This window comes from Varanus komodoensis, unplaced genomic scaffold (genome assembly GCF_004798865.1).
Source record: "Varanus komodoensis strain SLA01 unplaced genomic scaffold, ASM479886v1 scaffold42, whole genome shotgun sequence".
NCBI classification, from domain to species: domain Eukaryota; kingdom Metazoa; phylum Chordata; class Lepidosauria; order Squamata; family Varanidae; genus Varanus; species Varanus komodoensis.
Genome location: NW_025335972.1, coordinates 8,188,172 through 8,205,385, shown reverse-complemented (window position 1 = coordinate 8,205,385; position 17,214 = coordinate 8,188,172). Strand labels below are relative to the sequence as shown.

The window sequence follows — 17,214 nt, the reverse complement described above, 5'->3', positions numbered from 1 at the left end:
AATTGAAAGAAGAGAGATTAAAACTTAAGAGTTCCTGGCTTGATTTTTTATTTGCAAAAGAACAGGCTAATGGTAGATCAGCATCAACAACTTTGTGCAAAGCTTATAGCAAAGCTGCCTTAGTAATGCAACTAAGAAAAAGTGTTTTGTTTGCAAGGGCAGATGCCCTCAATGCTCCCCCACCTACTTAGAATTTAACCTAAAACTATTCCACCCAATTAAAGGGATGACTGCATTAGCCTTTTTTGGAATTTAAAGCACAGGGATGAAATAAAATCCAATAAGTTATGCACCACTATAGTGTAGCCTAAAACTGGATCAGCAGGTGCTCAACACTTTTGGTGGAGATGCTGAGTGTCCACATCTTCTTCTCCATTGTCTTCCAACTTGGTGCTTGCCTGAAGCTCCTGAGGACTAGGTGTGAGGCGGAATACAACTGGTGTTTGACGCAAAATAGGGTTTGTTTCCTGAAGGCCCACAATCCATTTGGCCAAGGTGGCCTGATCTCCTGCCCCTGCCATACACATGGCAAATACAGGGCCCTCCTCAACTGCAGGGGAAACACAAGAAACATTAACGTTGATGCAGCTATAACAAAAACACTAGAAAGCCCAGCAAGAATCCTAGCAGTATGCCTGTATAAAGCCCAGCTTAGCCATCCGCACTGGAAATGCTGACACTCCAAGGTCAGTTGTTTCAGCCACTGACAAGTCAAGGAATGCAGCTAGAAGCTTTTACCTTCTGCAAGGACACATACACAAGATTTCACAAACAATTCAACTCCCCAAATCCTACAATTTCATAAAAACCCTCATGGATGGGCAGTCAGTTTACTTCTGCCCGATGTGCTGTGTTAAAAGGAAGACACTTGCATATCTCCACCTTCTGATCAACAGGATGGGGAATGGTGAAGATGCAATGGTATACATAAGCATCAGTTTATCCATCCTCCTGGGAATGGTCCAGACCATTTCCTATTTACTAGGGTTCCTTCTGCTGTCGAGTGACCAAAAACAAAACAAACAAAACCAAAATGCCCATGCAAGTATGCGGACTACCTTCATCTATGTCAAATTCTTCATCATCCCAAGGACCCCGTTCCAGGTCAAAATCCAGATACATGGAGTAGTAGAAATTCCTTTCTGGGTCAATCACTTCTTCCTTCTGTGAGCAGAAAAAGGGTGGGGGAGGCACGACATGATTTTAGGTGCCAACAAAGTGACCTGACCGTGCAGAACACCAGCCCTTGTGTTTCAGTGAGTGTCAGCATCCTACAGGAAATCTCCCATGAAAAGCAATATCAGCTTGATTCCTACATGCCATGCTCCACTGATGCCAAATGCTTGAAAGAATATTGCAGAACAGTTAAAAATGAGATAAGGGGAATGTGACCCTGTTGATACTCCTGGATTTCTTGGCTGCTTTCAAAAAAAATCAACCATGGTATTCTTCTGTGGCAGCTGACAGAGTTGGGAGTAGGAGTACTGCATGGTTCTGCTACTACCTGCATGGCTGACTCCAGAAAGTTGCACTTGTACAACACTGCTTGGGAATTTTCAGCATGGTATTCTCTAAGCTAGATTACTGCAGTGTACTCCTCCTGAAGCTGCCCTTGAAGACTGTTCAGAAGTTGCAGCTTGTGCAAAACATGGCAGATAGACTAATAACTGAGATCAGAAAGTCTGAGTACCTAACACCAATTTTGGCCACTTGCATTGGCTGCCTATATGGAAGGTATTGGTTTTAACTTGGAAAGCCATACATGGCTTGGGGCCACTACAATCAAGATCTGCGGTCTGCCTCCAAATGCCATGTCCAAGGGAGGCTCATGATGGTCCCCCAAGTAGGAAAGATGCTCCCCGCTAAGACTCCCTTGGAGCCAACTCTGTTAAGACTGTCCTCAACAATAAGACATTTAATCAGTTCTAAATAATACATTGGGCTGTCACATCAGCTGTTGGAATAGGTCTTCTTGTTTTAATTTATGCTAGTTATTAGTTACTTAAATTCCCTTTGAAACGCCTTTTAAATTTTGTAGTATTTTTCATGATGTTTTTATCATTATTTGTATTTTATACTGCATTTTTATTCTATTTTATGTGCTGCTGTAAACTGCCCAGATAGCTTCAGCTACTGGGTGGAACAGAAATAAAACCAGTAACAACGTATTTGTCATTCACTCCCAATTTTCAACCAAGTTTTAGATGCAAGTTGTTTGCCCTGATAAATCCATACTGACAACTGTAGGTCAGACTCCCCTTCTTGAAGCCTGCCTAACCACACAGATGCATTATATTGGTTTTCTGCATCATGTGAAGAGGGTTCTTCCTACATAAGCATGAAGCAGCTGCATGTTTCCTTTCTCTGCATCACCAGTAGAATTAGGAGTTAATACTGCAGTGACCAAGTCTGTGTGGAGGAGGTTGCGAAAAGGGATTGCAAAAAACTCCAAAGGATCTTTCCCAACTGGAAGAATAGGCATTAAACTGGTAAATGCAGTTCGATGTAAAGAAGTAAGGTACACTGAGGCAAAAAAGCCAATTCATGCATAATCTGGTAAGATCAGAGTTCCTGATGACTGACCAAACCAAAAGTTCTTGGGGTTGTGCTGAACACCTCAATGAAATGTTTATATTAACCTTCAAGAACTGCCAGTTAAAGTCTGATTTGCTGCCCCTTCTGGTTCCTTAAATGCAGCTAATTGCAACTAGCAGTAAAAGGACCGTATCCTTTGGAGATCCTATCAAGGGGGCTAATGCAATCATTCCCATACTTTGGGAAGATTGCAATGTATTATATGTGGGACTACCTTTGAAAATGAAGTATAAATTTCAGCTGATTCAGAATAGGACAGTCAAATGATTCACTGGAGAAATCCCATTATACCAGCTCTTTGTGGTTTGTCCATTCCCATGCCAATTCCCATGGTATTAACCTGCAAAGCTTAGAGCTAGATTCCCTAAAGAATCATCTTCTCCTATTCGTATCTGCTCAAATTGCAGATCACTTTCTGCCCAGAGACCCTTTCTCCAGGTACACTTGCCAAATCAAGTGCGGCAAATAGCTACTAGAGAGCAAGCTTTTTGGTGGTGGAAACCTGGCTCTAAGAACACTCTCCCCAGAAAGGCTTGCCTGAAGACTGTATTGTGGTCCTTTGTGTACCGGGTGAAACACTTTTTTGATTCTCCCAAGCTTTAAAAAAATCACTTTAGTATATTTTAAGATCTTTGTACTGCTGCTGGCTTTTACATTGTTTTTACTGTAGTTTTATTGTGTTTTAAACTTCAATATTATGTTTTAATAAGTTAATGTGTTCTTCGGTTTTAAAACCCTTGTTTTGTGAATACTCCAGAGAGCCCTTGTTTTGTGAATAGTCCAATTATATATATAAATATGTAATTATTCTATTAATAATAAATATAATATTAAATACATCCATCCTGTCTAAAATGTTAGAAACATATCACCCATTTCTAGTGCTCTGAATGACCAATCTGCCCGTCAAAACACATCCCTCGGTCTCCATTACAATCTTTCCTTTTCTACAAACACATCTGGCAAACCGCAGCACAATGATCTAATGCATGGGTCCTCAAACTACAGCCTGCAGGCCACATCTGGCCCACCATGCCCATTTAACAGGCCTGCCCCAGAGGTTCTGCATTTGCTGTGCACGCACACGCAGGCACACAGCTTGCTCACATGGAGATCGTTTTGGACTCACTCAGAGAAAATGATCTCCGTGGGAGCAAGCCACTGCCTTACCCCACGTGCCCCCCCCGTCCCTGCCTTGCCTCGCTGCACCCCATCCCGCCCCCTCACCTGCCCTCACCCCCCCCCACCGGCACCACCTTGGCGGCCCACACCCACTGCCACCACCTTTCAACTGGCCCCCTGTTGAAAAAGTTTGAGGACCCCTGATCTAATGGATCCTCCAGTATGAAGCAAGTTTTAGCAGGGCACATGGTTTACCCTTTCTTCTGGAGGCAACAGCTCTGCTCTGAGCACATAGTAGTATACACGAGTACTCTTAAGCCACAAGCGGAAGGGGCCTTCTACGAAGACTGGCCTGTCAGGATTGTGATGAGCAAGGAGTGACTGCTGGTCAGGACTCTGAATTCCTAAAGGCAGCAGACAAGATAGCAGAAAGAACAGGTTATAAACCAGAACCTTAGAAAATGCATGGTGAAAGAGGTGAGGGATTGTAGCAGCAATCCAGTATTACCCAACAAAGTAACTGCTGTGCAGCTCTCTCATAAATTAAACAGAAACTTAGATTCATCATATACAGTGGTACCTCAGCTCACAAACGCCTCAGTTCACGACCGAATCAGGTTGCAAACAGAAATTTCCTAAAAATTTTGCTGCAGGTCACAAACTCTGCATCAGGTGACGATCGCGAGTGCACCCACCTTCCCTGCATGGGCGCAATCGCAGTCGTGCTGGGGGGGGGGAGAGATGGCCGCGATTGCACCCATGTTCCCTGCCCGGGGGGAGATCGGGGGGGGGGGGGGAATGGCCGCAAACTTTGTTGTTCTTTTTCACTTTGCTTCAAATTTTTGTGAATAAAAAAATAGTTGCAGAATGGATTAACCTTATTTACATTGACCCTCACGGGGAAATTTGACTTGGCTCATGACCAATTTGGGTCATGACCAGAGTCCTGGAACAGATTAAGTTCATGAGCCAAGGTACTACTGTAGTTTGTTTTTCTTGTTTTAGAATAGGAATGCAAAGAAGCAAGGTGCTGTCTGCTGATGAGTTTAGCATCCAAACAAGAGCAGCACTCCTGCAGATCAAGGCTAGGATTTCCATATTATTCTACCAAATCCCTGGATGCATCTCTTCTTTCAGTCCCCGCTCTTTAGCACCTCTATCCTTACCAAAGCATTGTGGCAGCCCAAGCAGTTGAATTTGATTAAATTTGTGAATCATTATTTGACAGTGCACTATCTCATTGCACAAAGGGACCTCTGTTCACCTGGATTTTATTCCTGGTTCTGGGAGCAAGGAGAGGGTGCCAAGCCAGCTGGGAAATTTGGAGCATTTCCTCCAAGGATTAAGGTGTAGTGTAAGATATCAGGAAAGGAAGTGAAGACAAAGGGTGCATGTTAGTGGTTGCTGGCAGAACAAGACTTCCTCATCCTCCTGTTCCCTGCATCACATCTGCCTCAATGAACCTGGATCCAATCCATGGAATGAAGTCTCTAAATAGACTTTTCAGACTACCTTCTCAGATTTTCAGTGCAGTGCTCTTTAAAGCATATAAAAGGCAATGTGTTCTGGTCTCAACAGAGGGGACAGGAACACCTACTAAGTCTTTTCATTTCAAGCACTTACCCTCTCATATGCCAGTTTCTTCCTCTTTTACAACATGCTTACTCCACTCAGTCAGGGAACATGGAATTATGCATGCAACATAAAGAAAGATGACCAGAAGGAGTTAGTACCTACAATATGTTGATGGTGAAGAGACTTTCCAGAGTCCAAGAGCTCAACATGAGGGAGCTGTAAATGTCAAAATAGTTTTATGAGTAACTGACAGGTTCTTCCACAAGAATGCTCTCTTCCCCCGCAAAGTAAGAATGGCAAAGACAGTCTGGCCTTACACTGTAACGAAACTGAAGCATAGCAACCAAGCCCAAGTTTAAGAATTGCAAATTAAAGTGGAAGTGACCTTTTATTTCCACTTTTGAATAAAGAATTGGAGGGGACTAGAAATGCCCCTGGTGAACTGAAGTTTCTGAGTCAATATAAAAAAGAAAAACCTGAAGAGCACAAGTCTAATGCTTAAAGCTCTGTAATAAAAAGTGATGCTTTAAAAAAAATCAGTATAAATAGCTTGTCAATCATCAAGCAATTGATCATTAATCCACCCAGTGAATGCAAAGATACTGGCCACAGGCATGCTTTGGAGAGCTATCAGTCTGTGGATTCTAAGGAAAGGATATAGAACCAGCAGCCATCCTTCTTGCATTATCCTATTCTTTTTACCATATTCTCACTCTCCAGGCAAAAGCAGCAGAATATAATGCAATACAGCACATAGTCATATGAAGATACTAATATGACTGGAATCTGGGAGGAGAAATAGGATGTTAAACCATTCAGGCAGACACTTTTTGCAGATACTTCCTCAAAATTTCAAGTGAATCCTTCATTACCATGAAGGCTTGAAACTTGCACGTCTTTTTTCTCTGGTTAACAAAAGAGCTGGAATTCTTATCACTAGACATTCCTAGTTATAACCTAGAACTACACCATTTTGCATGGGTCTGCCCTTGTTTTAAGAATGCACCTTTAGGCTCTACAGCATGGGTCCTCAAATTATGGCCCATGCTCATTTATCCAGTCCGCCTCAGAGGTTTTGGTCTCGCTTGGAGAAAATGATCTCTGAGTGAGTCCAAAAGCTCTGAGCTTGTGCAGGCCTTCTTTGAAACTGAGCAGAGCCAGCACATGCACCAAATTGCAACAGTTCAACTGTGTGTGCTCTCACCTGCCCCCATTGCACACATATACAAACTGGGAATATGGAGCGAGAAACAGAAGAGAGGGCAGCAGGAGAGAGAGAGAGGGACGAAGACACTAAACAAGGATTGAAGGTAAGAAAAATATAACTTTTAAAATCTATTTTTAATTATGTGAGCCATGTCCCCAGGCTGCGGGCCTTCTCTGAACAAGCCACAGCTGCCTCGCCGAGCCCGCAGCGGATAGGCTGAGGCAGAGTGGGGCTGGGGCTCCTGCACCTCTGTTGCGGCCTTCTCCGAGCAAGCAAGCAAACTTTTTTAATTTTTAATTAAATTTTAAATGTTAATTAATGTTAATTTTAATTATTTTTAATATGCAGTGAGCATAGGAATTTGTTCATTTTTTTTCAAACTATAGTCCAGCCCCACAACAGTCTGAGGGACAGTGAACTGGCCCCGTTGAAAAAGTCTGAGGACCCCTGCTCTACAGAAAACCATAGGAATGCCTATATCACAAGTGGACTGAAGCCCCACTCATAGGATTTCGGGCTTCCTCGCCACAGAATCTGGAAGCTCTGCACAGATATACACCATTCAAAAAGGCATCAGTGCTAGTGGAGCTGGTGTGACTTATCCGTGAACTAGTGGAGCTCACTGTCCTTCCACTGCAAGGCCTCCTAGCAATGCTGCCAAAACTTACTCATCATTTCAAAGAGTAACAAAACCCTTCCCTCACTTGGAGCCCTCAAGTGTCTTGACTTACCTGATATACCGTGACCCTGGCATCCAGGTCAGCTGCAATCCTTTGCAGGCTCAGCCTCGCAAGGTCAACTGGGTCCTGTGGCAGAGGATCAGGGACCGGGTAGGGATTGACGTGTTTGAACCTGGGAAACCAGTACATGATCCTTTGGAATTTTCTGACAGGATGGCTTTTGTCCCCAAAAATCTGGAGCAGCAGGAACTTCGTCTCTTTGTTTGGCATTATACCTTCAGGACAAGAAGAAGGGCAAATCTATCAGGAGTAGGGGGAAACTCCAGTTCTTATTTATTTGTTTTTACTAAATGACAATTGCAAGTGTCTGGAACTTGGGCTGTAAGTAGTGAGAAACTGACTCACCAGTGGTGGCAATTTTCTTTGCTAAGGCTGACAGTTAAGGGGACACTTTTGTGGGGAGGTTATTTTTATTCTGTTATGCTGGTGTTTAAAATGACCTTTATTTCTACACTTAAATTGGATGTTCTCACACTTTCATTATCCTTGTGCATTTCATTATCATTATCTGTATCTCTATAGCAAAAGGTAAGATGAGCTAAATGGGTCTTTAAATAGGCATGCCTATAAAGCCACTTCAGAGGCTGAAGGAGAGCCATCAACATGGCTGGTATTCCTGTGAAGAACTAACATGTTAAGAAAAGTGGTACCATAATGAAAGGACAGAACTAGAAGAGACAATCATCTTAAAGCCAACTTATGTGACTGGGAGAGGGCAACAAAATTTAAGAGATTTTTTTCAGATTCTTCGGCACTTCTGTGTTTCTTACAACACTCTCTGCCTCTTTAAAAAATACAAGGCATTTATCAAAATGAAGCTTGGATTGGTCAACTAGGGGTGGAGACGGTGGTAGCATGTGGTAGGGAGAGCAAGGAATCAGACCTGAGACAGGGTGCTCAAAAAGGGTGAGGATTGGCCATGCTCCCCTAAATCCCTGCAACAGACTTGCCTTTCCTAACACAAATGAGAAAGGGTCAAAGCATCACCCATTTTTTCCTTGCACTGACACGTTCTTTGGTTCCTTGGTGCTTCCGCCTCTCTGCACTCTGGCTCACATATACTGACCCTTCCTTTACATAGACTTGCAGACATCTGTCCAGGCTCCCAACTTGACAATCCCATAAAACTCACCTTCGGCCACAAATGCTGGTACTTCTCCCAAAATCGTTCTATTTCCTCATATTAAAAAGTCTAACAAGAATGCATGGATTGACTTTAAGTGACATGACAATGAACACTCAAGGACTGAGTGTGGGTTGCTGCTGGAATGTGGATTACCATATTGCCCAAATCCATCTGTGCTAACAAACCATGGCTTGTTAACCATTATAAATACATCAAGAGAAATTATGATGTTGTTGGCTTGTGAATGATGGTTGTTCACCACAGTCTGCTATTTCAGTTGGGCTGAGACAATATAACCCATGTTTCAAGAATTCAGGGTTCAACAACAACCAACCCTCAATCCATATTCAACCCTTGAGTGTGGGTTATCATGTTGTCTGAACCCAGTGACATACTATCATCCATCATCACCACCACAGTCGGCTATCTTAAAATAACTACAAAGTAAAGAACAGAAAAAATCCCTCAAAGTAAATAAAAAGCTCTCTATTCAGCATGCTTTACTACAGTTGTTCATACAACACATGCCAAATGTAAAACATTTTCTTCTATGCACAGCCAGCATATGTGAATGGAGAAGTCCATATTTTCTTCATATAAATGGCTATCACAAAAAGTATCCCCATCATTTCGGGGTTTCCCACCATTCTTTCCACTATTAAACCTTCAAGATGACTCATAAGATCAAACAGTGAAGTACAACCCATAGTTATCCAAAATGATATAGTTTTGCCACAACCAACTGATGAGGTATTGGTTTCCAGGAACAGCGCATTTTAGATAAGGAGATATATTTTATTGGTCCAATTAAAAAAGCATGCAGTATTATATCATTGATAACAATTTATCTCCGTTTCCTAGCTGAGGGAGCCAGCATTTGTCTGCAGACAGTCTCCATGGTCATGTGGCCAGCATGACTGAACACCGAGGTGCACGGAACGCTGTTACCTTCCCACCAAAGTGGTGCCTTTTTTCTACTTGCATTTGCATGCTTTCGAACTGCAAGGTTGACAGGAGCTGGGACAGAGCAATGGAAACTCACCCTGTTGTGCAGATTTGAACCGGCGACCTTTCAATCAACCAGCCCAGCAGCACGGCAGTTTAAACCACTGCGCCACCTGCATCCCTATTATTGAAAATGTCTACATCAAAATAAGTTAGTCCTATAAAAAGATAGCTTCTTTACCAGCTGGAGATCCTTATATCTAGCACCAAACAGCTAACTCCAGGGAAGGTCACACTCAGTCCCTTCCTCTGACCACAGCACAGCTAAACCCTTTGGAAACTGCAGCCCCTTGGAATGTTCTGTCCCTCTGTGAACCTACCATAGTTCTCCATCTGTTCCAGCACCTGGATACCACACTCCTGTTGCCGTGGGTAATAGTTGAACATCCTCTGGATGAAATTGCGAGGCACAAATACTTCCTTTGGGAAGACATCCAAGATTTTATTGTAGACATTAATGTCCCTCTCCACCCCAAACTCTGGCATCTTCTTCAGGGCTGCATAGATGAACTCCACATGGCCCCTGCGGCGGATGTCCCGCTTGCAAAATATGTCCAAAGCTTGCAGGAATGTGGCTTTTGTTTTTGCCTCTGCAGACACTTTCTTAAAGAGATTTTCAACAGTCACCAAGGATCGGATGGTAGACTCTTCATCATGTTTTGTATTTTCCTTATTGTCCTTGCTAGGAAGAGTGGTTTTGCCAAGAGCTGTGCTCATGTGAATGCTTCTCACAAGAACCAACCTTGAATTCTAAGAATGAGAAATAGATTAAGGAGAGGGCTGGTCCTTCCACAAACCAGTATGAGCCTGAGCTTGTAGATCAGAAGGGGAAAAGGATCATGCCTCTCTAGGCCACACACTGCAGCAGCACTGCCAGTCAGCCCCCATCATCTGTGGCCCCCCACCACAGCCCATCTGCCCATCCTCCCCCAAGGGAAATCTGGGTCCAGGTGTGGCTGCCTGACAGAGTATCGCTGTGCAAAAGCTGTTTAAAATATTACTTTTAAAAGTGAAACAGTATTTACTTCCATAGTAAGGTAATCTGGCAATGCTGTCATAGCCTGTATTCTCTAAGGCATGGGTCCTCAAACTACAGCCCATGGGCTATATCCAGCCTGCCATGCCCATTTATCCGGCCCACCATAGAGGTTTCGGACTTGCCGCGTGCACACATGGCAAAGCAGCAGCTTGCTCGTGCGGAGATCGTTTTGGACTCGCTCAGAGAAAACAATCTCTGTGCATGCCTGCCGGTCTCGCCACGCGTGCTCGCATGCCCCCCAACCCAGCCCGCGCCCCCCACCCACACCACCTTGGTGGCCTGTACCCATCACTGGCACCTTTCAACTGGCCCCCTGTTGAAAAAGTTTGAGGACCCCTGCTCTAAGGAATTGCACCTAGCTGCACCCAGGCCTTGCCCTGAGGAAAGTCCATACAGTATCGTGAAGCACTGTGGGACAGGACTGTCATATTTGGCATAGAGGACAGAAAATGACAAACTCCTCATTAGGACCTACCTGTTGATCCAAAGTAAAAATAGCTACATCTGTTCATGTCAGTCATTCTCTGTTCACATCAGAAAATGGATGAAAATGTAATTGCTGTGGCATTATATTTCACACATCTCTAATTTTAGAAAGTGTGGGAGGAACCCTATGTATTCTTGTATGGCTAGATACTAAGGCTATATATTTAGCAAGAGAAACCGGGTAAGAGGACTCCAAAACTGACTAAGATAGAAGCTCCAGTGCAGATGGGAAAGACCAAAATGCAGTACAAGTCAATAGATATGCCTGATCATAAATCACAAGATCCATCATCTTTAATTAAAAGTTACAAGCACCGCTTCCATTAGTTTCTAGATTTGGCCTGCCCACTTTTAACATCAGAGTCTCTGTCATTTTTGGAAGCGATTAGTGAAGTTAGTGAAGCAAAGTGATCCATGGTCCAAGTCTGTAAATATTCATTATTAGTGAATATTTTTATTTATTTGATTGATATTCCACTTTTTAACTTTTTAAAGAACTCAGAGTGGCTTTTATTACTCTCCTCCTCCTGCCCTCAGCCTTATCAATAGAAATGGTATAAATGATGAAATGGACCAGGAAATTAGATCATTCCATTTTAAATCCATTTTACTGATTTGTGAACTGTCTTGAGAGCCATTCTGGGTAAAGACAGAGCAGAAAAGTTTTTAAATATATAAATCAGCAGATTGCTGATTTAGCATCTATACCAAATACAGTGGACTAAAGAACTTAAAACACTTTCAACATTTGAATGCATGGCATATGGACACCACCTTCAAATGGATACTTGAATGTCTGGTTCAAGCCTATCTTTAATTGCGAGTAAGTTGTATTTAATGTGTGTGTGCACGCGCGTGTGCACTTCATATGTGTTCACTGCAACGGATATATACAATTTGTTACATGTATATTTAAAAAGCTCTAAAAATGTGAGATAGAGAACACCCAAACTGCTGGTGCTCCTGCATGGTGGCAGTAATTGGACTCCCAAGGCCATTTGATCTGGTCCCTGCTGCCGCTCAGTGCCTGAGCCAGGAAGCTAGCTTCCTTCTGCATCAGGGAATGGGAAGCAGCAGCAGGATGAAGCAGCAGCAAGCAGCAGTCTCCATGGAGGTATCAGGAGGATGCACGATGTCAAGAGGAGACAGCAGCAGCAGCAGCAGCAGCTGTTGGCACTTGCTGGTCTGCCTCAAGCCCCAACATATCTCAGTCAGCCCTGAAGAACACCACAGGCTGTCTATGCAGCTGCTTTCTTCAGTATGCCTCCCACACCCAGTTATTGTGACATATAAGCACCTCTTATAAACCACTGACTGTTTTAGAGTTACCAGGTTCACACACCATGAAGCCCCGAGTATGGGCACCACAGCTTTTTCTATGCTAAATTATCTATGACAATCTGCAGACTGTCATCCAAATCCAGACCTCCTGTCAAGCTGGCACAATCTTCTGGGAACCTGAAGAACTTTATTTCAGAATCATATTGGAGAATGATGTGGAATAGTTTTACCTGGGGGCAGCCACTTCTCTGTCCTTGCCAGAGATTCCTCTTAGAAGCAGCCTGCCTCAGGACACTTCCCCTTCCTGTAGAGAGCTCCCAGGCTAGCAATAATGCCCATGTATATTTCATTGCAAGCAGCCTGTCTTTCCAGAATCAAAGATGAAAAAGACAGGACAACACTGGAGGTCACTCACATCAGTCTTGCATGAGATGAAAAAATCGCTAAGGACAGAAACATATGCAAGTGTCAGATATCTGTGGAGGAAAAAGTTTCTGTCACTCTCTTATACACATAACTCATATAGAACTTCCCCAATAACTGTATGCTTACAAGCATAGGTCCTGGATACCTGAAGGAGCACCTTCTTCCCTATGTGCCTGCCCATCCCTTGAGATCTCAGGCAGAAGCCTTTCCCTGGAAGTCCTCTTTGAAGGAAATTAGGAGGGTAGCTACCAAGAGAAGGGCCTTTCTGGCAGTGGTGCCCCAACTTTGGAACATGCTCCCCAGAGAGGTTTGCCTGGCGCCGTCACTTTATTCTTTTCAGTGTCGGGTGAAAACCTTTTTATTTTCCCAACATTTTAATATTTAATTGGTTTTATCTTTGATTTTATCATTAATGGTCAGATGCAGTGTGTTGTTTGTTTGGTATGTTGTTGTTTTCTTTTTTTTTCTTTGCAAGCTGTCCAAAGATTGTGGTATTGGACAGCATATAAAAACTTTAAATAAATAAATAAGCAAACAATCAGATTATCTGCTATGTTTCTACAATGCCACTGCTACTCCTCAGCTGCAGTGCGCATTGCATAAATTTGTGCACAAGGCTAGTTTGGAGGCTACTCTAAAGAAAGAAAATCACTAAGAGACTGCAAACAAAAAGTTGGCAAGCAGACTGAAAGCTAATGATAGAGCAACTTCCACAGTTACTTTTTTTCCCTTTATAGCTCAGTTTAATTTGGGCAAAGTAAGTTCTTCTCCCACTTTATTCCAACTTTAAAGATGGGGAACTGAAGCGCAAAAGATATCTTTCACAAGACTGTTTGGGGAGTTGAGGTCTCTGTTCCATGTAGAATACTTTGCCTGCTAGCACATACCGCCTCTTGTCTGGTTTAACCATAGCAATAAATAAGTATCAAAACTACCTGGTCCACAAAACTAGCAGCCCTTTTTATGCAGTCAAATACCCACAACGAAACGCACATTCCCTGTGTCTCATGAACAATACTTAGCAACCTTTCAAATATGTGTACACCATATTGATGTATACCACCTTCAATGAAGTATGCAGCATAAAATATGCTACAAGCGTCAATCCATCGACCAATCAGAAATGTAGAATTGCATAAAATGTGCAGCTTTTAGAAATGCATTCTTTCAAATCATTAGAAATATGAAGCAAAACAAGTCAAATATAGCAACTGGAAGAACCATATTAGCCAAACCTAAAATCCAAGTTCTAATTAACATATTTCAGGTAACTAGATCTGGAAACCACATATATTACTGCACTCAATTCTTCAGGTGTGCAAAAATTAGAAAACTAGTAGTTTTCAGTGTCTTTATCCTCCCCTCCCTTCCTCCCTCCCTCCAATATAAGGAAAATACCCACAGTGAAGCAGCCATGTTTTAATATATTTATAAGCATTCTGGTAATAGTAATTGCTAGGAAAAGCTTTTGTTTGAATAAAACTTTTTAAGCACACTAAAGGTAAAGGTTTCCCCTTGATGTTAAGTCCAGTCATGCCTGACTCTAGGGGGCGGTGCTCATCTCCGTTTCCTAGCCGAGGGAGCCAGTGTTTGTCCGCAGACAGTCTCCGTGGTCATGTGGCCGGCATGACTAAACACTGAAGTGCACAGAACGCTGTTACCTTCCAACCGAAGTGGTACCTTTTTATCTACTTGCATTTGCATGCTGTCGAACTGCAAGGCTGGCAGGAGCTGGGACGGAGCAACGGGAACTCACTCCGTTGTGCAGGTTCGAACCAGTGACCTTTCGATCAACCAGCCCAGCAGTTTAAACCAGTGCGCTTTATTGACGCAATACCATCTCAAATATTTCTGCTCTGATTATAGCTATTTCAGATTTTTAAACCAAATGTAAAAATTAGTGTGACAAACACTAGAAAGCTAACTTTTAGATCATGTAACATTTAGAAAACTAACTTAAGATCAAACAGATATGTTAAATCAGATTTCTACTGATTTAGGGCAGTGGGAAAATTCTAATTCAGCATTCATTAATTCAAAACCCATATCATCACCAACAGGGAACATTGTATTGAATATGGAAGGTTATGGCTCACAGATCAGTGCTGGATTTACACATGGGCTGAGCAGGCTGCAACTCGGAAACTCATAATCTAGGGAGACCTTGGCTCCTGCCAATTTTTTTAAAATTACCATTAATCTTATTTCATCTGTAATGATAATTATCAGAGGCTCACCTAGGCAAAAGATCGTTTTCTAGACTAAAAAGTATCAAGAGTGATCTACAGTCAACCATGTCTCAAGACTGGTTGTCTGATCTAAGCATCCTCTGCATAGAAAATGAAACTGCAACTTACTTATTTTAATATAATTGATAAGTTTGCATCCAAAAAAGCTTGAAAGAAACCATTCTGATTTTGCATATGGTGTGATGTTATAGCATAGCTATGATTCCTCTATGAATGTTCTGTGTCTTCCTTAATTCCATACTTTGTAAACTTTATTAGAGGTTATAAATTTATGAACAGTATTTTCATCAGTGTTCTACTTTCATTGAGTACATAAAGAAGATATGTTTTTCATGATCAGATGCTATTAAGTTTGGGCCCCCCAAAGCCTCCTAGCCCAGGCCTTCCAGTTACTTTAATCCAGGACTGACACTCTATTCTTTTTAGTAGATTATCTCTCTGTCCCCAGTTGTCAGCTACAAGCACTTATTTTTCTTTAAAGCATTTCTTTTAAAACATATCCTCTTTTAAGTTAGACATGAATGGCTCCTATTAATTCTTTTCCGGGTGTTCAATCCGTAGTCACTCCTATGTATGACTGCTTGAAAGCAGTTACACTGGACTGAAATCTAGACGATTTTGCAGCAATTCTGAACTCTCAAAAGGACCAGGAATGCAAAATATACACACGAGTGCCCAGAATGTATGAGAGAGGGCCGTCTTTTGTAACCCAAAGAATATGCTCAGAGATTGTTGCGTGCTCTGGCATATCAGGAACCAGCAGTTCACACACCGCAAAGGTTGGGCTTGCATCTACGCAGAAACAGGCAATTATCATAACTACCTTTTCATAATAATACATGCTTTCACGTTGGTCTTACAAGCACATCGATTTGTGCAAACACGGTAACCCATTTGTTGCAGTCACAAGCCCCTTTAAACTGATTACAAGGTAAAAGCCGAAGACGCTCCACCACTGCCTACTCTATTTTGCATTTAACCGGCTAAGGTACAGACCCTTCCAGCCTTTTCACCAACCCGCTTTCTAAATCAGCCCCCGGCCCGTTATTCCAGTATTAGCTCGCGCGCTCCCCTTGCAAACCTGACCTCCCGCACTGGGCGCAGCCATCTTGGACCGCCTCTGTGTGACGTTCCTTCTCAAATTGTCCAATCGCTCCACCCCAGAGAGAGAGAGAGAGAGAGAGAGATTTAAGATTTTCGAGGTTGTTTTAAGTCTAGTTTGGTCTGGAAGGGCCCTACCGTTCTCGTTCTTGATTGATTTCTGTGTTTTTATAACTATTGTATTCCAGGCAGAAATGCGACAGGTGACATCCCTCTGACATGCACTGCAACTATGAGGAACAGTTTGATACAATGATGGGCCTTTTCAAATGTAACCATAAACATTGTCATGATCTTTGATTCCCATATGAGTTGGTTCCAAACTTCTGATGATCTATCTATTCCCTCCATTTTAGTGTGCAATCATATTCATGTCTACTTAGATATAAATCCTGCAGAGTTCAATGAGACTTACTCCTAGATAACTGTGTATAGCAGCCTTTCCCAACCCAATGCCCTCCAGATGGGTTGAAGGGCAATTCCTTTAATTCCTAGCCAGCACTGTATCTTTCAGTATTGTGAAAGGTTTGTGTATAGGATTGCACCTTTACTACTGCCTTTAATAGCAGCATCATATAGAGTGCAAAATCCTTATTGTATCAGGCATGTAACCATCTGGGATAATAATCACACTTCTGCCTCCCCCGTGCACCCAGCAGATCTGAAACAATGCTTCCAGAACACCCGCCCTTCACCCATATGTTTTCAGCACCACCCCTTGGCTGCCAATAAAACTTTTAAGTTTTTCAAGCAGCACAACACTATTCTCTCCCATGAAACAACTGTTTCTTTGGCCAAACTTATCTACAACAGTAGCCTCAGTGAATTCAAGTAGTTTGAAAAGATCAACCCAAGACAGTTTGCTGCCTGAGGCAGAACAGCAAATAGTACCAACCCTGACTCAAATCAAAATGCAGAATACAGAAAAGCAGCCCAATTATTTTTGTAGCTGGAACAGAAAATCTCACAAACACCTCTCCCCATCCCTGAAAGTTACAATATAGCAACAATGAATTAAATAGTTAATAATTTGCTCCCCTTTCAAGATACCCAAAGTCTGCCCCCCAGGGCATCTTTCATTCTGCCTAATGACAGAGCTGGCCCTGTGTAGCTTTGAGGGTGCAGGGTGCTAGGCTAAGTATCTCCCTAATCTCTAGTTTTCTCTACATGGGCCAGAGGTATTTTTGTATCGATAAGGAGTCAGGAATGAATCTAGACCTTAGGAAGCCTTTGGAGAACTGCCCCCGCCCCCGCTCGCATCC

At 42.6% G+C, this 17,214-nt stretch overlaps 1 protein-coding gene across 2 annotated transcripts; it reads right to left on the bottom strand.

Annotated features, from left to right (window-relative positions):
- Window positions 1–31: 31 nt before the first annotated feature.
- Window positions 32–16,970, bottom strand: ECSIT (ECSIT signaling integrator). Of its 2 annotated transcripts, none has more exons than XM_044443592.1 (8): window positions 15,675–16,970; window positions 12,407–12,619; window positions 9,691–10,120; window positions 7,231–7,454; window positions 5,451–5,508; window positions 3,973–4,121; window positions 1,059–1,164; window positions 32–550 (listed from the first exon to the last, which is right to left on the bottom strand). In XM_044443592.1, exons 2-8 carry the CDS (start codon window positions 12,524–12,526, stop codon window positions 330–332), a joined length of 1,308 nt encoding a protein of 435 aa, XP_044299527.1. In that variant the 5' UTR covers window positions 12,527–12,619; window positions 15,675–16,970; the 3' UTR covers window positions 32–329. The 2 variants fall into 2 exon arrangements, with proteins under 2 accessions (XP_044299527.1, XP_044299528.1); XM_044443593.1 differs by having other exon boundaries at window positions 15,938–16,970.
- Between the last annotated feature and the right edge of the window lie 244 nt (window positions 16,971–17,214).